The sequence below is a fragment of the Gallinula chloropus genome (assembly GCF_964237585.1).
Source record: "Gallinula chloropus genome assembly, chromosome: 2".
Lineage (NCBI taxonomy): Eukaryota > Metazoa > Chordata > Aves > Gruiformes > Rallidae > Gallinula > Gallinula chloropus.
The window spans coordinates 409,169-429,735 of NC_140086.1; the positions used below are offsets into that span (position 1 = coordinate 409,169).

Genomic DNA, 20,567 nt, shown 5'->3' on the forward strand with positions numbered 1-20,567 from the left:
CTCCGTGCCCCACAGCGCCCAGGGGTGTTTCTGCTGGGGCTGAGCACGCAGCTCCTGAAGCAGAGGGTGCTTTTCCCCAGGGCACGACAGGGACAAGCACCAGCCCTGAACACGCTCAGCCTCTGGCTGATGCTTTCCTCTGTCTTGGAGGGATTTAGTCTCCTTCCCACCCCCACCCCACCTCCCCCATATTTAGCACTCAAACCCCAGAAGAGTTGATTTCTCACTGGGCTTTCCCCTCCTCTCTCTGCAGAGAACCCTGACAGCTGTAAGAGGAGCGTAAGGAGAGGATGGAGAGCAAGCCAGTGGTGAACGGCCACGCTGCCCACACCCCTCACCAGGAGGACGTGCCAGGAGCGAACCAGGACATGTTGCCTGGCAAGGAGAAAAAGCCATCTGTGGGGGCCACGGTGGGGATGGATGCTCCAGGAGAGCCTGTGGAGGCGGCCAGCAGCATCGCTGGAGTGTACATGGAGGCTTCCAAGAGGATACTGAGCTTTTACGATGCCACCAGGGAGCACCTCCTGGGTTTGGAGCCAGCACTGTCTCTGCTGGAAGCCCAGGCAGCCACGGGCTCCATCACCGACCCGGTGCAGAAGAGGGGGGTGTCCGTAGCCGACGCCGTGCGGCTGGGGCTGGTGGGGCTGGAGCTGAAGGAAAGGCTGCTCGTGGCAGAGCGAGCTGCCACCGGCTTCCTGGACCCCTACACAGAGGAGAAGATCTCCCTCTACCAGGCGATGCAGAAGGAGCTGGTTGGTGCTGAGCAGGGAACCCGGCTGCTGGAGGCCCAGATGGCAACGGGAGGCGTCATGGACCCGGCCACCGGCCGCCGGCTCCCCGCAGAGGTTGCCTGTGAGAGGGGGTATCTGGATGAAGAGATGAGCCAGCTCCTCTCTGACCCCAGCAACGAGGACAGCAAAGGCTTCCTCAACCCCAGTACTATGGAGAAGGTGGCTTACTCAGAGCTTATGAAGAGGTGTGTTGTGGATCCGGCCTCAGGCTTCCTCCTCCTGCCCCTGCAAATCACCTTCCCGGGGCTGGGAGGGAGGGTGAGCAGCAGGGACCTGCTGGACGCCGGCATCCTCAGCCCCGAGGTGTTCAGAGCCCTGGAGGAGGGGAGGGTTTCTGCCCAGGAGGTAGCGGAGGATGACGCCGTCCGGCGGTTCCTGCGCGGGACGCGGAGTGTGGCTGGGGTTGTCCTGCCCTCTGGCGAGCGGAAGAGCCTCTACCAGGCCCTGCGAGAGCATCTCCTGGTGCCCGGTGCTGCGCTGATGCTCCTGCAAGTCCAGGCCTCCACAGGCACCCTGACAGACCCCCTGAAGGACAAGACCTACTCCGCTGATGAGGCTGTCAGGGTCGGGCTCGTGGGCCCGGAGCTTCATGAGAAGCTGTTGTCAGCTGAGAGGAGCCTCACTGGGTACAGGGACCCCTCCACTGGAGAAATGCTCTCCCTGTTCCAAGCCATGGGCAAGGGCTTCACCCCCAGGGACCACGGGCTCTGCCTGCTGGAGGCTCAGATGGCCACAGGAGGTGTAATTGCTCCGGGCAGGCACCTCCGTGTCCCCGCAGAGACTGCCTGCCACTGGGGCTGCCTGGACGAGGCCACGAGGCAGCTCCTCTCCAGCCCTCCCGATGAGCTGAGAGGGTTCTTCCACCCCAGCTCCAAGGAGAAGCTGCCCTACGCAGACCTTCTCAAGCGCTGCGTCACCGACCCCGTCACGGGGCTCCTGCTGCTGCCGCTTGGGGACGGATCCAGGGGAACCCACCTCTTCTTCGACCGTGAGACCCAGGCAGCTCTGGAGGACACGCAGGTACCGGTTGCTTTGGGTAAATTCAAGGGAAAGCCGGTGTCTGTCTGGAAACTCCTCTTCTCAGAGTACATCCAGAGCGAGCAAAGGGCTGCTCTAGCCCAGCAGTACCTGTCGGGAGCCCTCTCTGCCCCAGAGCTGGGCACGGCGGTCGGTGCTGCCATTGAGGAAGCAGCTTCCACTGCTAACGTCACCTTCGAAGGGCTGAGGGAGAGGGTGACCGCTGACCAGCTCCTGAGCTCCGAAATCATCAACAGAGACTTGTTTAAGAAGCTGAAGGAGGGAGAAACATCAGCCAAGGACGTGGTCAGCATGGACACCGTCAAGAAGTACCTTCAGGGGACGGGCAGCATCGGTGGGCTCCTGCTTCCCGACTCCCAGGAGAAGATCAGCATCTACCAGGCGAAGCGGAAGGGGCTCCTGAGGCCAGGGACATCACTGATCCTCCTGGAGGCACAGGCTGCCACCGGGTTTATCATCGACCCAGCTGCCAACGAGAGGTATTCGGTGGACGAGGCGCTGAGAGCCAACGTCATCGGCCCAGATGTTTATGACAAGCTGCTGGCTGCAGAGAAATCGGTCACCGGCTACAGAGATCCCTACAGCGGGGACAAGATCTCCCTCTTCCAGGCCATGAAGAAGGAGCTGATTGTCAAGGAGCACGGCATCCGCCTGCTGGAGGCCCAGATCGCCACCGGCGGCATCATCGACCCCGTGCACAGCCACCGCCTGCCCGTGGAGGTGGCCTACCGGCGCGGCTACTTCGACAAGACGATGAACTTAATCCTCTCCGACCCCTCCGACGACACCAAGGGCTTCTTCGACCCCAACACCCAGGAGAACCTCACCTACCTGCAGCTGAAGGAGAAGTGCATCACGGAGCCGGACACGGGGCTCTGCCTCCTGCCCCTGAACAGCAGGAAGCCCCAGTTTGTCGACGATGCCACCCGACGGGTGTTCGGGAGCTCCTGGCTGCCCGTCCGGTTTGGGCGCTTACGAGGGGAGAAGGTGTCTGTGTGGGACCTGCTGAACTCCGAGTACTTCAGCGAGGGCCGGCGCCGGGAGATCTTCAACCACTACCAGCTGAGGAAGCTCACGCTGGAGCAGATCCGAGCCATGCTGGAGGAGGAGATGAAGAAATGGGCCCCCATCAAGTTCCCGGCCATGAGGGGCAGCGTCAGCGCGTACCACCTGATGGAAACGGGTGTCATTGACCGGGCCCTGCTCGAGAAGGTCTTGGAGGGGTCTGTCACACCCCAGGAAGTCCTGAGCATGGAGGCGGTCAGGAAGTACCTCTGTGGCTCCGGCAGCATCGGTGGGATCGTCCTCCAGCCGTCGAACCAGAGGATGAGCATCTACGAGGCCATGAAGAAAAACATCGTGGTGCCTGGGGTAGCCCTCCCGCTGCTGGAGGCCCAGGCTGCCACGGGCTTTATCATCGACCCGGTGCACAACCAGAAGCTCTGTGTGGATGACGCCGTCAGGGAGGGGGTGATCGGGCCCGACGTCCACGAGAAGCTGCAGCACGCAGAAGGGGCTGTGACCGGCTACAAAGACCCTTTCACAGGCAAGAAGATTCCCCTCTTCCAGGCCATGAAGAAGGGCCTGGTCGACAGCAAGCAGGCCATGCAGCTGATGGAGGTGCAGGTGGCGACAGGAGGCATCATCGACCCAACGTGTGGCCACTACATCCCCATAGAATCGGCCCAGAAGAGAGGGTGCCTGGACGAGGACACAACAAAGGCCCTTTCTAGCTCCAGTGACAGCAACAAGGCCTTCTGCGTCCCCGACAGCAAAGAGGCCGTGACCTACGCCGAGCTCATCGAGCGCTGCCAGAAGGACGAGACCTCCGGCTTCCACTTGCTGCCCCTGCCACAAGCGGCTGCTCCTGCCTACACCGACGAGCAAATCCAGAGGGTTTTTAAGGAAACCATGGTGAAGGAGAAAGGGGTTTCCCTCTGGGAGCTGATCCACTCTGGGTACTTCACCGAGGAGCAGAGGGGCGACTTCATGGAGCAGTTCCGGTCCGGCAGCGCGTCGCTGCCGCAGCTGGTTGCTCTGGTGCTCAGGCTGGTCGGGGAGATGGAGATGAAGGCCGGCACCCACGTCACCTTGGAGGGCTTGCGGGGCGGCGTGCCGGCAGTCTGGCTGCTGGACACTGGCATCATTACTGAGAAGACGTTTGAGGAGCTGGCTCGTGGTGTAAGAACGCCCCAGGAAGTGGCTGCGATGGACAGTGTGAAGAGGTACCTGCAGGGCACAGGCAGCATTGCTGGAGTGCTGGTAGAGGCCTCCAAAAAGAAGATGAGCTTGTACGATGCCATGAAAAACAACCTCCTCCCCCCTGGGGCTGCTGTGAGGCTGCTGGAAGCTCAGGCAGCCACGGGATACCTGACTGACCCCTCGACCAAGCAGAGGTTCAGCGTGAGGGATGCGGTGAAAGCCGCTGTGGTCGGCGAGGAGCTCAGCGAGAAGCTCCTGCTAGCTGAGAGGGCAGTGACTGGCTACACAGACCCCTACACAGGCACCTCCATCTCTCTCTGCCAGGCGCTCCGGAAGGAGCTGGTTCCCCTGGGAGATGCTGTTCCCTTACTAGAGGCCCAGCTGGCCACGGGAGGGGTGATCGATCCCATCCACCACCACCACCTTCCGCTCCAGGCGGCGTGCAGGTACGGCTTCTACGACGAGGGCCTGAACCAAACCCTGTCTCAGCTGAACGACAGCACCAAGGTCTTTTTTGATCCAAACACCAAGGAGAACGTGACCTACCAGCAGCTGAAGGACAGGTGCGTCCGCGAGGCCGAGTCAGGCCTCTGGCTCCTTCCCCTCTCAGAAGAGGCGACGTTCTGCGTGGATGAGCAAACCATGGAGGTGCTGAAGTCTGTGACTGTTTGTGTTCACGTAGGGCGGTTCAAAGGACAGACAGTGTCCATCTGGGACCTTCTCAACTCTGAATACCTCTCAGACAGCAAGAGGAGGGAGCTAGTGCAGCGGTACCAAGAGGAGAACACCGAGGTGCTGCACGAGATCACGACGGTCATCACCACCATCATCAAGGAGACTGAGACCCAGGGCAAGAAGTTTGGGTTCAAAGGCCTGAGGAAAAGGGTATCTGCCAGCGACCTCTTCCAGTCTCAACTGATAGACAAAAAGACACTTGATGAGCTCAACCAGGGGAAGAAAACGGTCAAAGAAGTCACTGAAATGGACTCTGTGCGCAGGTACCTGGAGGGCAGCAACTTCATAGCCGGGGTCCTCATACAGCCCAGCAATGAGAAGATGAGCATCTACCAGGCCATGAGGAAGGGCATCCTGCGGCCAGGGACGGCCCTGGTGCTGCTGGAGGCACAGGCTGCCACTGGCTACATTATTGACCCAGAGAAAAACCAGAAGTTCTCAGTGGAGGAAGCGTTTGCTGCGGGTCTCATCGGAGGGGAGGTTTATGAGAAGCTCCTCTGCGCAGAGCGGGCCGTGACGGGCTACACCGACCCCTACACTAAAGCCCCAATGTCCCTGTTTGAAGCCATGAACCAAGGGCTGATTGTGAAGAGCCACGGCATCCGGCTGCTGGAGGCCCAGATCGCCACCGGCGGCATCATCGACCCCGTGCACAGCCACCGCCTGCCCGTGGAGGTGGCCTACCGGCGCGGCTACTTCGACCAGGAGATGAACCAGATCCTCTCCGACCCTTCCGATGACACCAAGGGCTTCTTCGACCCCAACACCCACGAGAACCTCACCTACATGCAGCTCCTGGAGAGATGCGTCCAAGATGCAGAGACCGGGCTGCACATGCTGCAGGTGGTTCAGGAAGGAGGGAGGTACTTCTACATCGACGAGCGTACCAAGCAGGCCCTGCGCTCGACGGCCCTTGAAGTGAAGGTTGGGAAGTTTAAGGACCAAAGCGTTTCCCTCTGGGAAATCCTCTGCTCCCATTACATCACTGAGCAGAGGAGGAGGGAACTGGTGATGCAGTACAAATACAAAACCCTCACTCTGGAAGACCTCACAGCCCTCATCTTGAAAATAATTGAGGAGACGGAGCGAAAGGCAGAAGCCCTCAAAGTCAAAGGGCTGAGGGGGGACGTGTCGGTATCCGAATTGTTCAGCGCTGAGATAATTGATAAGAAAACCCTGGATCAGCTGCAAGAGGGGAGCCTCACGCTCGCCAGCCTCACAAAGAGGGACACCATCAAGAGGTACTTGGAGGGCACTGGATGCATCGCCGGGGTCATACTCCCATCAAGGAAAGAGAAGATGAGCATCTATCAGGCCCTGAAGAAGGGCCTGCTCACGGAGCAGTGTGCTCTGGGGCTGCTGGAGGCACAGGCTGCCACTGGCTTTATCATCGACCCACTGAAAAACAAGCAGCTCACCGTGGACGAGGCCGTTTCTTCCGGGCTGGTGGGCAGCCACTTGCACCAGCAGCTCCTGTGGGCAGAGAAAGCTGTGACGGGGTACACAGATCCCCAGGCAGGAGGTAAAATGTCCCTCTTCCAGGCCATAAAGCAGAAGGTAATGGTCAAGGAGCAGGGTGTCCGCCTGCTCGAGGCCCAGATCGCCACCGGCGGCATCATCGACCCCGTGCACAGCCACCGCCTGCCCGTGGAGGTGGCCTACCGGCGCGGCTACTTGGATGAGGAGATGTTCCTCCTCGTTTCCGACCCAGATCACGGCAGCAAAGGTTTTATAGATCCAAACACTCAGGAGAAAATCAGTTACAGCCAGCTCCTCAGGAGATGTTCCAAGGATGGAGACAGCGGGTTGTACCTGCTGCAGGTGACGGCAAAAGACGACGACTATTTCTACATTGATGAGCAAACAAAAAGTGCCCTTTCCTCCCAAAAGGTAAAGGTGCCTGTGGGAAAATACAAGGGACTCGTTTTGTCGCTGTGGGAACTTCTCTGCTCCGAGTACATCACGGAGGAGAAGAGAAAAGAGCTGGTGAAAAGATACAAAGAGGAATCCAACCACATTCTCCAAGGAATCATTGAAACGATCCTGAAAATCATCAAGGAGAAGGAGGAAGGCAGAAGTCATGTCTGGTTCCAGGGAATCAGACAGCAAATAACAGCATCAGAACTGCTCAGCGCACAGATAATTACGGAAGAGACGATGGAGAAGCTCAGTGAGGGAAAGGAAACAGCACAAGGAATCGCGCAGATGGAAAACGTGAGAAGATACCTCGAGGGAACAGGAAGCATCGCCGGCGTGCTGGTGCCCTCCAAGGCCGACCCAACCAAGATGGAGAAGATGAGCATCTACCAGGCCATGTGGAAGGGCATCCTGAGACCCGGAACAGCCCTGGTGCTGCTGGAGGCGCAGGCTGCCACTGGATTCATCATCGACCCGCTCAGCAACAAGAAGCTCTCCGTGGACGAGGCCGTCTCCTGCGGGCTGGTGGGCAGCGAGCTGCAAAAGAAGCTTCTTTCCGCAGAGCGAGCGGTGACGGGCTACACCGACCCCTACACAGCCCAAAAAATGTCCCTCTTCCAGGCCATGAAGAAGGAGCTGATCGTCAAGGAGCACGGCATCCGGCTGCTGGAGGCCCAGATCGCCACCGGCGGCATCATCGACCCCGTGCACAGCCACCGCCTGCCCGTGGAGGTGGCCTACCGGCGCGGCTACTTCGACCAGGAGATGAACCAGATCCTCTCCGACCCCTCCGACGACACCAAGGGCTTCTTCGACCCCAACACCCACGAGAACCTCACCTACATGCAGCTCCTGCGCCGCTGCGTGCCCGACCCCGACACGGGGCTGCTCATGCTGCAGCTGATGGACAAGGGCTCCGTGCTCTACCAGCTGAGCCAGGACGCCCGCAAAGCCCTCCAGGCCGCCCGCGCCACCCTCGGCGTGGGGCTCTTCCAGGGCCAGAGCGTCACCGTCTGGGAGCTCCTCTTCTCCCGCTACGTCCCCGAGCACCGGCGCCAGGACCTCCTGCGCCAGTACAAGGCGGGGACGCTCACCATCTCCGAGATGATCACGCTGCTGACGGCCATCGTCACCGCGGCTGAAGGCGACGGCCAGGCCCGCAGGCCCTCGCAGCGGGAGGCCCCGGCGCCGGCCCAGAACGGCCAGGCCGCGGGCTCCCGCCAGGACCAGGAGCACGAGCACGAGCAGGAGCAGGAGCAGGAGCGGGAGCGGCAGCTGGAGCGGTCCCTCAAGGCCCGCACCGTCGAGCTCTCTGCGGGCGCCTTCCAGGGCAGGAAGGTCTCCCTCTGGGAGCTCCTCTTCTCCCAGTACGTCTGCGAGGCCAAGAGGCAGGAGCTGCTGGGCCAGGTGCGCGCCGGCAGCCTGGCGCTGGACGAGCTGGCCACGCTCCTCACCGGCCTCGTCCAGGAGATGCTGCAGCGCAGCACCAAGGTGACGTTCACGGGCCTCAGGAGGCAGGTGAGTGCCGCGGACCTGGCGGACTCGGGCATCATCGACAAGGACACGCTGGCCGACCTGGTGCGGGGCTCCAAGACGGTGCAGGAGGTGACGCAAATGGCCTCCGTCAAGCGCTACCTGGACGGCACGGGCTGCATCGCCGGCGTGCTGGTGCCCTCCAAGGCCGAGCCTGGCACAGTGGAGAAGATGAGCATCTACCAGGCCATGCGCAAGGGCATCCTGAGGCAGGGCACGGCCCTGGTGCTGCTGGAGGCGCAGGCCGCCACCGGCTTCGTCGTCGACCCGCTGGGCAACAAGAAGCTCTCCGTGGACGAGGCCGTCTCCTGCGGGCTGGTGGGCAGCGAGCTGCACGAGAAGCTGCTGTCGGCCGAGCGCGCCGTGACGGGCTACACCGAGCCCTACAGCGGGGACAAGATCTCCCTCTTCCAGGCCATGAAGAAGGAGCTGATCGTCAAGGAGCACGGCATCCGCCTGCTGGAGGCCCAGATCGCCACCGGCGGCATCATCGACCCCGTGCACAGCCACCGCCTGCCCGTGGAGGTGGCCTACCGGCGCGGCTACTTCGACCAGGAGATGAACCAGATCCTCTCCGACCCCTCCGACGACACCAAGGGCTTCTTCGACCCCAACACCCACGAGAACCTCACCTACATGCAGCTCCTGCGCCGCTGCGTGCCCGACCCCGACACGGGGCTGCTCATGCTGCAGCTGATGGACAAGGGCTCCGTGCTCTACCAGCTGAGCCAGGACGCCCGCAAAGCCCTCCAGGCCGCCCGCGCCACCCTCGGCGTGGGGCTCTTCCAGGGCCAGAGCGTCACCGTCTGGGAGCTCCTCTTCTCCCGCTACGTCCCCGAGCACCGGCGCCAGGACCTCCTGCGCCAGTACAAGGCGGGGACGCTCACCATCTCCGAGATGATCACGCTGCTGACGGCCATCGTCACCGCGGCTGAAGGCGATGGCCAGGCCCGCAGGCCCTCGCAGCGGGAGGCCCCGGCGCCGGCCCAGAACGGCCAGGCCGCGGGCTCCCGCCAGGAGCAACAGCAGGAGCAACAGCAGGAGCAGGAGCGGGAGCGGCAGCTGGAGCGGTCCCTCAAGGCCCGCACCGTCGAGCTCTCCGCGGGCGCCTTCCAGGGCAGGAAGGTCTCCCTCTGGGAGCTCCTCTTCTCCCAGTACGTCTGCGAGGCCAAGAGGCAGGAGCTGCTGGGCCAGGTGCGCGCCGGCAGCCTGGCGCTGGACGAGCTGGCCGCGCTCCTCACCGGCCTCGTCCAGGAGACGCTGCAGCGCAGCACCAAGGTGACGTTCACGGGCCTCAGGAGGCAGGTGAGCGCCGCGGACCTGGCGGACTCGGGCATCATCGACAAGGACACGCTGGCCGACCTGGTGCGGGGCTCCAAGACGGTGCAGGAGGTGACGCAAATGGCCTCCGTCAAGCGCTACCTGGACGGCACGGGCTGCATCGCCGGCGTGCTGGTGCCCTCCAAGGCCGAGCCCGGCACAGTGGAGAAGATGAGCATCTACCAGGCCATGCGCAAGGGCATCCTGAGGCAGGGCACGGCCCTGGTGCTGCTGGAGGCGCAGGCCGCCACCGGCTTCGTCGTCGACCCGCTGGGCAACAAGAAGCTCTCCGTGGACGAGGCCGTCTCCTGCGGGCTGGTGGGCAGCGAGCTGCACGAGAAGCTGCTGTCGGCCGAGCGCGCCGTGACGGGCTACACCGAGCCCTACAGCGGGGACAAGATCTCCCTCTTCCAGGCCATGAAGAAGGAGCTGATCGTCAAGGAGCACGGCATCCGCCTGCTGGAGGCCCAGATCGCCACCGGCGGCATCATCGACCCCGTGCACAGCCACCGCCTGCCCGTGGAGGTGGCCTACCGGCGCGGCTACTTCGACCAGGAGATGAACCAGATCCTCTCCGACCCCTCCGACGACACCAAGGGCTTCTTCGACCCCAACACCCACGAGAACCTCACCTACATGCAGCTCCTGCGCCGCTGCGTGCCTGACCCCGACACGGGGCTGCTTATGCTGCAGCTGATGGACAAGGGCTCCGTGCTCTACCAGCTGAGCCAGGACGCCCGCAAAGCCCTCCAGGCCGCCCGCGCCACCCTCGGCGTGGGGCTCTTCCAGGGCCAGAGCGTCACCGTCTGGGAGCTCCTCTTCTCCCGCTACGTCCCCGAGCACCGGCGCCAGGACCTCCTGCGCCAGTACAAGGCGGGGACGCTCACCATCTCCGAGATGATCACGCTGCTGACGGCCATCGTCACCGCGGCTGAAGGCGACGGCCAGGCCCGCAGGCCCTCGCAGCGGGAGGCCCCGGCGCCGGCCCAGAACGGCCAGGCCGCGGGCTCCCGCCAGGACCAGGAGCAGGAGCAACAGCAGGAGCAGGAGCGGGAGCGGCAGCTGGAGCGGTCCCTCAAGGCCCGCACCGTCGAGCTCTCCGCGGGCGCCTTCCAGGGCAGGAAGGTCTCCCTCTGGGAGCTCCTCTTCTCCCAGTACGTCTGCGAGGCCAAGAGGCAGGAGCTGCTGGGCCAGGTGCGCGCCGGCAGCCTGGCGCTGGACGAGCTGGCCGCGCTCCTCACCGGCCTCGTCCAGGAGACGCTGCAGCGCAGCACCAAGGTGACGTTCACGGGCCTCAGGAGGCAGGTGAGCGCCGCGGACCTGGCGGACTCGGGCATCATCGACAAGGACACGCTGGCCGACCTGGTGCGGGGCTCCAAGACGGTGCAGGAGGTGACGCAAATGGCCTCCGTCAAGCGCTACCTGGACGGCACGGGCTGCATCGCCGGCGTGCTGGTGCCCTCCAAGGCCGAGCCCGGCACAGTGGAGAAGATGAGCATCTACCAGGCCATGCGCAAGGGCATCCTGAGGCAGGGCACGGCCCTGGTGCTGCTGGAGGCGCAGGCCGCCACCGGCTTCGTCGTCGACCCGCTGGGCAACAAGAAGCTCTCCGTGGACGAGGCCGTCTCCTGCGGGCTGGTGGGCAGCGAGCTGCACGAGAAGCTGCTGTCGGCCGAGCGCGCCGTGACGGGCTACACCGAGCCCTACAGCGGGGACAAGATCTCCCTCTTCCAGGCCATGAAGAAGGAGCTGATCGTCAAGGAGCACGGCATCCGCCTGCTGGAGGCCCAGATCGCCACCGGCGGCATCATCGACCCCGTGCACAGCCACCGCCTGCCCGTGGAGGTGGCCTACCGGCGCGGCTACTTCGACCAGGAGATGAACCAGATCCTCTCCGACCCCTCCGACGACACCAAGGGCTTCTTCGACCCCAACACCCACGAGAACCTCACCTACATGCAGCTCCTGCGCCGCTGCGTGCCCGACCCCGACACGGGGCTGCTCATGCTGCAGCTGATGGACAAGGGCTCCGTGCTCTACCAGCTGAGCCAGGACACCCGCAAAGCCCTCCAGGCCGCCCGCGCCACCCTCGGCGTGGGGCTCTTCCAGGGCCAGAGCGTCACCGTCTGGGAGCTCCTCTTCTCCCGCTACGTCCCCGAGCACCGGCGCCAGGACCTCCTGCGCCAGTACAAGGCGGGGACGCTCACCATCTCCGAGATGATCACGCTGCTGACGGCCATCGTCACCGCGGCTGAAGGCGACGGCCAGGCCCGCAGGCCCTCGCAGCGGGAGGCCCCGGCGCCGGCCCAGAACGGCCAGGCCGCAGGCTCCCGCCAGGACCAGGAGCAGGAGCAACAGCAGGAGCAGGAGCGGGAGCGGCAGCTGGAGCGGTCCCTCAAGGCCCGCACCGTCGAGCTCTCCGCGGGCGCCTTCCAGGGCAGGAAGGTCTCCCTCTGGGAGCTCCTCTTCTCCCAGTACGTCTGCGAGGCCAAGAGGCAGGAGCTGCTGGGCCAGGTGCGCGCCGGCAGCCTGGCGCTGGACGAGCTGGCCGCGCTCCTCACCGGCCTCGTCCAGGAGACGCTGCAGCGCAGCACCAAGGTGACGTTCACGGGCCTCAGGAGGCAGGTGAGCGCCGCGGACCTGGCGGACTCGGGCATCATCGACAAGGACACGCTGGCCGACCTGGTGCGGGGCTCCAAGACGGTGCAGGAGGTGACGCAAATGGCCTCCGTCAAGCGCTACCTGGACGGCACGGGCTGCATCGCCGGCGTGCTGGTGCCCTCCAAGGCCGAGCCCGGCACAGTGGAGAAGATGAGCATCTACCAGGCCATGCGCAAGGGCATCCTGAGGCAGGGCACGGCCCTGGTGCTGCTGGAGGCGCAGGCCGCCACCGGCTTCGTCGTCGACCCGCTGGGCAACAAGAAGCTCTCCGTGGACGAGGCCGTCTCCTGCGGGCTGGTGGGCAGCGAGCTGCACGAGAAGCTGCTGTCGGCCGAGCGCGCCGTGACGGGCTACACCGAGCCCTACAGCGGGGACAAGATCTCCCTCTTCCAGGCCATGAAGAAGGAGCTGATCGTCAAGGAGCACGGCATCCGCCTGCTGGAGGCCCAGATCGCCACCGGCGGCATCATCGACCCCGTGCACAGCCACCGCCTGCCCGTGGAGGTGGCCTACCGGCGCGGCTACTTCGACCAGGAGATGAACCAGATCCTCTCCGACCCCTCCGACGACACCAAGGGCTTCTTCGACCCCAACACCCACGAGAACCTCACCTACATGCAGCTCCTGCACCGCTGCGTGCCCGACCCCGACACGGGGCTGCTCATGCTGCAGCTGATGGACAAGGGCTCCGTGCTCTACCAGCTGAGCCAGGACGCCCGCAAAGCCCTCCAGGCCGCCCGCGCCACCCTCGGCGTGGGGCTCTTCCAGGGCCAGAGCGTCACCGTCTGGGAGCTCCTCTTCTCCCGCTACGTCCCCGAGCACCGGCGCCAGGACCTCCTGCGCCAGTACAAGGCGGGGACGCTCACCATCTCCGAGATGATCACGCTGCTGACGGCCATCGTCACCGCGGCTGAAGGCGACGGCCAGGCCCGCAGGCCCTCGCAGCGGGAGGCCCCGGTGCCGGCCCAGAACGGCCAGGCCGCGGGCTCCCGCCAGGACCAGGAGCAGGAGCAGGAGCAGGAGCGGGAGCGGGAGCGGCAGCTGGAGCGGTCCCTCAAGGCCCGCACCGTCGAGCTCTCCGCGGGCGCCTTCCAGGGCAGGAAGGTCTCCCTCTGGGAGCTCCTCTTCTCCCAGTACGTCTGCGAGGCCAAGAGGCAGGAGCTGCTGGGCCAGGTGCGCGCCGGCAGCCTGGCGCTGGACGAGCTGGCCGCGCTCCTCACCGGCCTCGTCCAGGAGACGCTGCAGCGCAGCACCAAGGTGACGTTCACGGGCCTCAGGAGGCAGGTGAGCGCCGCGGACCTGGCGGACTCGGGCATCATCGACAAGGACACGCTGGCCGACCTGGTGCGGGGCTCCAAGACGGTGCAGGAGGTGACGCAAATGGCCTCCGTCAAGCGCTACCTGGACGGCACGGGCTGCATCGCCGGCGTGCTGGTGCCCTCCAAGGCCGAGCCCGGCACAGTGGAGAAGATGAGCATCTACCAGGCCATGCGCAAGGGCATCCTGAGGCAGGGCACGGCCCTGGTGCTGCTGGAGGCGCAGGCCGCCACCGGCTTCGTCGTCGACCCGCTGGGCAACAAGAAGCTCTCCGTGGACGAGGCCGTCTCCTGCGGGCTGGTGGGCAGCGAGCTGCACGAGAAGCTGCTGTCGGCCGAGCGCGCCGTGACGGGCTACACCGAGCCCTACAGCGGGGACAAGATCTCCCTCTTCCAGGCCATGAAGAAGGAGCTGATCGTCAAGGAGCACGGCATCCGCCTGCTGGAGGCCCAGATCGCCACCGGCGGCATCATCGACCCCGTGCACAGCCACCGCCTGCCCGTGGAGGTGGCCTACCGGCGCGGCTACTTCGACCAGGAGATGAACCAGATCCTCTCCGACCCCTCCGACGACACCAAGGGCTTCTTCGACCCCAACACCCACGAGAACCTCACCTACATGCAGCTCCTGCGCCGCTGCGTGCCCGACCCCGACACGGGGCTGCTCATGCTGCAGCTGATGGACAAGGGCTCCGTGCTCTACCAGCTGAGCCAGGACGCCCGCAAAGCCCTCCAGGCCGCCCGCGCCACCCTCGGCGTGGGGCTCTTCCAGGGCCAGAGCGTCACCGTCTGGGAGCTCCTCTTCTCCCGCTACGTCCCCGAGCACCGGCGCCAGGACCTCCTGCGCCAGTACAAGGCGGGGACGCTCACCATCTCCGAGATGATCACGCTGCTGACGGCCATCGTCACCGCGGCTGAAGGCGACGGCCAGGCCCGCAGGCCCTCGCAGCGGGAGGCCCCGGCGCCGGCCCAGAACGGCCAGGCCGCGGGCTCCCGCCAGGACCAGGAGCAGGAGCAACAGCAGGAGCAGGAGCGGGAGCGGCAGCTGGAGCGGTCCCTCAAGGCCCGCACCGTCGAGCTCTCCGCGGGCGCCTTCCAGGGCAGGAAGGTCTCCCTCTGGGAGCTCCTCTTCTCCCAGTACGTCTGCGAGGCCAAGAGGCAGGAGCTGCTGGGCCAGGTGCGCGCCGGCAGCCTGGCGCTGGACGAGCTGGCCGCGCTCCTCACCGGCCTCGTCCAGGAGACGCTGCAGCGCAGCACCAAGGTGACGTTCACGGGCCTCAGGAGGCAGGTGAGCGCCGCGGACCTGGCGGACTCGGGCATCATCGACAAGGACACGCTGGCCGACCTGGTGCGGGGCTCCAAGACGGTGCAGGAGGTGACGCAAATGGCCTCCGTCAAGCGCTACCTGGACGGCACGGGCTGCATCGCCGGCGTGCTGGTGCCCTCCAAGGCCGAGCCCGGCACAGTGGAGAAGATGAGCATCTACCAGGCCATGCGCAAGGGCATCCTGAGGCAGGGCACGGCCCTGGTGCTGCTGGAGGCGCAGGCCGCCACCGGCTTCGTCGTCGACCCGCTGGGCAACAAGAAGCTCTCCGTGGACGAGGCCGTCTCCTGCGGGCTGGTGGGCAGCGAGCTGCACGAGAAGCTGCTGTCGGCCGAGCGCGCCGTGACGGGCTACACCGAGCCCTACAGCGGGGACAAGATCTCCCTCTTCCAGGCCATGAAGAAGGAGCTGATCGTCAAGGAGCACGGCATCCGCCTGCTGGAGGCCCAGATCGCCACCGGCGGCATCATCGACCCCGTGCACAGCCACCGCCTGCCCGTGGAGGTGGCCTACCGGCGCGGCTACTTCGACCAGGAGATGAACCAGATCCTCTCCGACCCCTCCGACGACACCAAGGGCTTCTTCGACCCCAACACCCACGAGAACCTCACCTACATGCAGCTCCTGCGCCGCTGCGTGCCCGACCCCGACACGGGGCTGCTCATGCTGCAGCTGATGGACAAGGGCTCCGTGCTCTACCAGCTGAGCCAGGACGCCCGCAAAGCCCTCCAGGCCGCCCGCGCCACCCTCGGCGTGGGGCTCTTCCAGGGCCAGAGCGTCACCGTCTGGGAGCTCCTCTTCTCCCGCTACGTCCCCGAGCACCGGCGCCAGGACCTCCTGCGCCAGTACAAGGCGGGGACGCTCACCATCTCCGAGATGATCACGCTGCTGACGGCCATCGTCACCGCGGCTGAAGGCGACGGCCAGGCCCGCAGGCCCTCGCAGCGGGAGGCCCCGGCGCCGGCCCAGAACGGCCAGGCCGCAGGCTCCCGCCAGGACCAGGAGCAGGAGCAACAGCAGGAGCAGGAGCGGGAGCGGCAGCTGGAGCGGTCCCTCAAGGCCCGCACCGTCGAGCTCTCCGCGGGCGCCTTCCAGGGCAGGAAGGTCTCCCTCTGGGAGCTCCTCTTCTCCCAGTACGTCTGCGAGGCCAAGAGGCAGGAGCTGCTGGGCCAGGTGCGCGCCGGCAGCCTGGCGCTGGACGAGCTGGCCGCGCTCCTCACCGGCCTCGTCCAGGAGACGCTGCAGCGCAGCACCAAGGTGACGTTCACGGGCCTCAGGAGGCAGGTGAGCGCCGCGGACCTGGCGGACTCGGGCATCATCGACAAGGACACGCTGGCCGACCTGGTGCGGGGCTCCAAGACGGTGCAGGAGGTGACGCAAATGGCCTCCGTCAAGCGCTACCTGGACGGCACGGGCTGCATCGCCGGCGTGCTGGTGCCCTCCAAGGCCGAGCCCGGCACAGTGGAGAAGATGAGCATCTACCAGGCCATGCGCAAGGGCATCCTGAGGCAGGGCACGGCCCTGGTGCTGCTGGAGGCGCAGGCCGCCACCGGCTTCGTCGTCGACCCGCTGGGCAACAAGAAGCTCTCCGTGGACGAGGCCGTCTCCTGCGGGCTGGTGGGCAGCGAGCTGCACGAGAAGCTGCTGTCGGCCGAGCGCGCCGTGACGGGCTACACCGAGCCCTACAGCGGGGACAAGATCTCCCTCTTCCAGGCCATGAAGAAGGAGCTGATCGTCAAGGAGCACGGCATCCGCCTGCTGGAGGCCCAGATCGCCACCGGCGGCATCATCGACCCCGTGCACAGCCACCGCCTGCCCGTGGAGGTGGCCTACCGGCGCGGCTACTTCGACCAGGAGATGAACCAGATCCTCTCCGACCCCTCCGACGACACCAAGGGCTTCTTCGACCCCAACACCCACGAGAACCTCACCTACATGCAGCTCCTGCGCCGCTGCGTGCCCGACCCCGACACGGGGCTGCTCATGCTGCAGCTGATGGACAAGGGCTCCGTGCTCTACCAGCTGAGCCAGGACACCCGCAAAGCCCTCCAGGCCGCCCGCGCCACCCTCGGCGTGGGGCTCTTCCAGGGCCAGAGCGTCACCGTCTGGGAGCTCCTCTTCTCCCGCTACGTCCCCGAGCACCGGCGCCAGGACCTCCTGCGCCAGTACAAGGCGGGGACGCTCACCATCTCCGAGATGATCACGCTGCTGACGGCCATCGTCACCGCGGCTGAAGGCGACGGCCAGGCCCGCAGGCCCTCGCAGCGGGAGGCCCCGGCGCCGGCCCAGAACGGCCAGGCCGCGGGCTCCCGCCAGGACCAGGAGCAGGAGCAACAGCAGGAGCAGGAGCGGGAGCGGCAGCTGGAGCGGTCCCTCAAGGCCCGCACCGTCGAGCTCTCCGCGGGCGCCTTCCAGGGCAGGAAGGTCTCCCTCTGGGAGCTCCTCTTCTCCCAGTACGTCTGCGAGGCCAAGAGGCAGGAGCTGCTGGGCCAGGTGCGCGCCGGCAGCCTGGCGCTGGACGAGCTGGCCGCGCTCCTCACCGGCCTCGTCCAGGAGACGCTGCAGCGCAGCACCAAGGTGACGTTCACGGGCCTCAGGAGGCAGGTGAGCGCCGCGGACCTGGCGGACTCGGGCATCATCGACAAGGACACGCTGGCCGACCTGGTGCGGGGCTCCAAGACGGTGCAGGAGGTGACGCAAATGGCCTCCGTCAAGCGCTACCTGGACGGCACGGGCTGCATCGCCGGCGTGCTGGTGCCCTCCAAGGCCGAGCCCGGCACAGTGGAGAAGATGAGCATCTACCAGGCCATGCGCAAGGGCATCCTGAGGCAGGGCACGGCCCTGGTGCTGCTGGAGGCGCAGGCCGCCACCGGCTTCGTCGTCGACCCGCTGGGCAACAAGAAGCTCTCCGTGGACGAGGCCGTCTCCTGCGGGCTGGTGGGCAGCGAGCTGCACGAGAAGCTGCTGTCGGCCGAGCGCGCCGTGACGGGCTACACCGAGCCCTACAGCGGGGACAAGATCTCCCTCTTCCAGGCCATGAAGAAGGAGCTGATCGTCAAGGAGCACGGCATCCGCCTGCTGGAGGCCCAGATCGCCACCGGCGGCATCATCGACCCCGTGCACAGCCACCGCCTGCCCGTGGAGGTGGCCTACCGGCGCGGCTACTTCGACCAGGAGATGAACCAGATCCTCTCCGACCCCTCCGACGACACCAAGGGCTTCTTCGACCCCAACACCCACGAGAACCTCACCTACATGCAGCTCCTGCGCCGCTGCGTGCCCGACCCCGACACGGGGCTTTATTTCTTAAAGGTTTCTAGAAAATAGTTTTAATTCTTCATTGTTTTTCTCTGATATTTCATCTCTTCATAGTTTTTCCACTCTGAATAGTCTTTTTGTTAGGTGATTTTTTTCTCTTTTTAAATGCACTTTTATATTTTGTAATTCCTTTCTATGATTTTCAGTATTTGTCTCTTTTCAAGTACCCACCCACACCAGGTTTGGTATTTTAAGCACCCCTGAGTTATCTGGAAGGCATGTGAAGCATCTGCCTTCCCCAGCTTTGTGCAGCAGAGGAATCCGCCCGGGTTATCTCATGTCCTTGTTGTGAAATACGTTGTCCTGGTTTTGCTGTATCCTGCACTAAATGGAAATACATCTTTTGTTGTGTCAGAGGCATTGCCAGACTCGAGTGTTTATTCCTCTCCTTGACTTTTGTCCTCTGCAGGAAGAACACTCTTAGCAGATCTGCAGAGACCTGAATTCCTTGCGGGCACCACATCAGGGTGGGGTTTGGGTGGTGTTTGGTGTTTCCCAGTGAGATACCTTACCTGTGCTTGCTCTGGATGCCTCAGCCCCTCTTGGCTTTCAGGGGTGTGGTGGTTTGGCCCCGGCTAGAGGCCAAATTCCCACCAAACCGCTCACTCACTCCCCTTCTCACCTGAAAAGGGGAGAAAATATATATCAGGAGACTTAGGATCCAAGATAAGGATTATCAGTTATCAATTAATGTCATGGCCAAACCAGACTTGACACAGAATAAAAGACAGAAAAGTGATTATTACCCTGCAACTACACACCCAGTGAACTGGTGTTGGGTAATGAGAAGGGCAGCCAGGTCTTAAAGCACCTTCCCCCCACCCCTCCCTTCTTAGCAGACTTAAACATGATCTTACTCCCTTCTTCCCCCCCACCATGGCACAGGGAGGGCCAGGGAATGGGGAGTGGGGGTTTTCAGTCCCATCTTCCCAAGTAGTCTTCCTTTTGAGCTGGAGGGGGATATTCCACACACACTCCCCCTCCCCTGCGGCACCGTGGGGTCCCACCCACGGCAGACATGAACACAGCCCTGCATGAACTTCTCCAGCGTGAGTCCTCTCTGCTGGGGAGTTGTCCCCTCCTCAGCACAGGCCTCAGCACGGCTCCCCTCCATGGGTGCTGACATCCAGGCCCAGACTGCTCCGGCCTGCTTGCCCCAGAGTCACAAATCCCCTGGAAAACCTGCTGTGGCGTGAGTCAATCTCTCCACAGGCTGTGGATGTCTCTGCTCCCCGTCCTCACCCACGGGCTGTGGGGTGACTCCCGCTCCACCATGGTCTTCACCACGAGCTGCAGGGGAATCTCCCTCTCTCTGGCACCTGGAATGCCTCATTCTTCCCCCACCCTCCTTTGGGCCTGGCCTTGGTGTCCCCACGGCTTGTTACATCTCCCCACTCCCTCCTCTGGTAGCACAATTCACCTGCCTGCAGGTTTGTTCCTCCCAAATGTGATTCCCAGAGGCGCAGTGACCACCACTGATGGGCTCGGCCCTGGTCAGCAGCAGCTTTGGCCTTGAGTTGGCCGCTGTTTCAGCCTGGGGCCTGCAGAGAGCCTCTGGCTGCTGCTGGCAGAAGCCATCTCAGCAGCACAGCTACACAAAACTCTGATGGGGGGTGTCTTGTTTTTCCACACCCACCCTGGGCTTGGAGCAGGTTGGTTTCCCAGTGACACGTGCACTGAGTTCACTGCCGGGCTGTGCTCTCCATCCTCCAGCTCTCCACGGAGATTTGGAAGGCAAATCCTGTGAGGAGCAGCTGAGGGAGCTGGGGGTGCTGAGCCTGGAGAAGAGGAGGCTGAGGGGAGACCTTCTCCCCACCTCCCCTGCCCTGCCAGGAGGGTGCAGAGAGGTGGGCGATGGTCTCTGCAGCCAGGGGCCAGAGATGGGACAAGGGGCAATGGGCTCAAGCTGCCCCAGGGCAGGGTCAGCTCAGCTGGGAGGGCAAAGTTCTTCCCTGGCAGAGTTGTGGGGCTGTGGCACAGGCTGCCCAGGGAGGGGCTGAGTCACCCCCTGGGGTGTTGAACAGAGGGGAGATGAGGTGCTCAGGGAGCTGGTTCAGCTCAGGATGGGAATGGTTGGACTGGATGATCCCAAAGGGCTTTTCCAACCTGGTGATCCTGTGATTCCATGGATCCTCTATAGAGCTGTGCTGAGGGATCCACGCAGGAGCCCAGAGCCTGCAGCATGTGCTGCCACGCCGCATCTTTGCCCCCTCCACCCACAGCAGCAGAACAGCTCTTCCCGCTGCCTGGGGCTCTGCCCACTCCTCAGCTCCTTTTGCATCCCATGCCCAGGATGGCTCAGCCCAGGTCCTGGGAAGGACACAGCCCCAGAGCTGCTCTGCCAGGACTTGGCCCCCATAACCCCAGGAGGTGTCTGCAAAGGCTCATGGCAATCGCTGGGGAGGAGACAGT

At 64.2% G+C, this 20,567-nt stretch overlaps 1 protein-coding gene across 1 annotated transcript; it reads left to right on the plus strand.

The window, feature by feature from the left end:
* Positions 1 to 290: 290 nt before the first annotated feature.
* EPPK1 (epiplakin 1) lies at positions 291 to 18,509 on the plus strand (the record flags this gene model as incomplete). The annotated part of the gene is made up of 1 exon (XM_084280237.1): positions 291 to 18,509. One exon carries the CDS (start codon positions 291 to 293, stop codon positions 18,162 to 18,164), a length of 17,874 nt encoding a protein of 5,957 aa, XP_084136363.1. The 3' UTR covers positions 18,165 to 18,509.
* Positions 18,510 to 20,567: the final 2,058 nt, after the last annotated feature.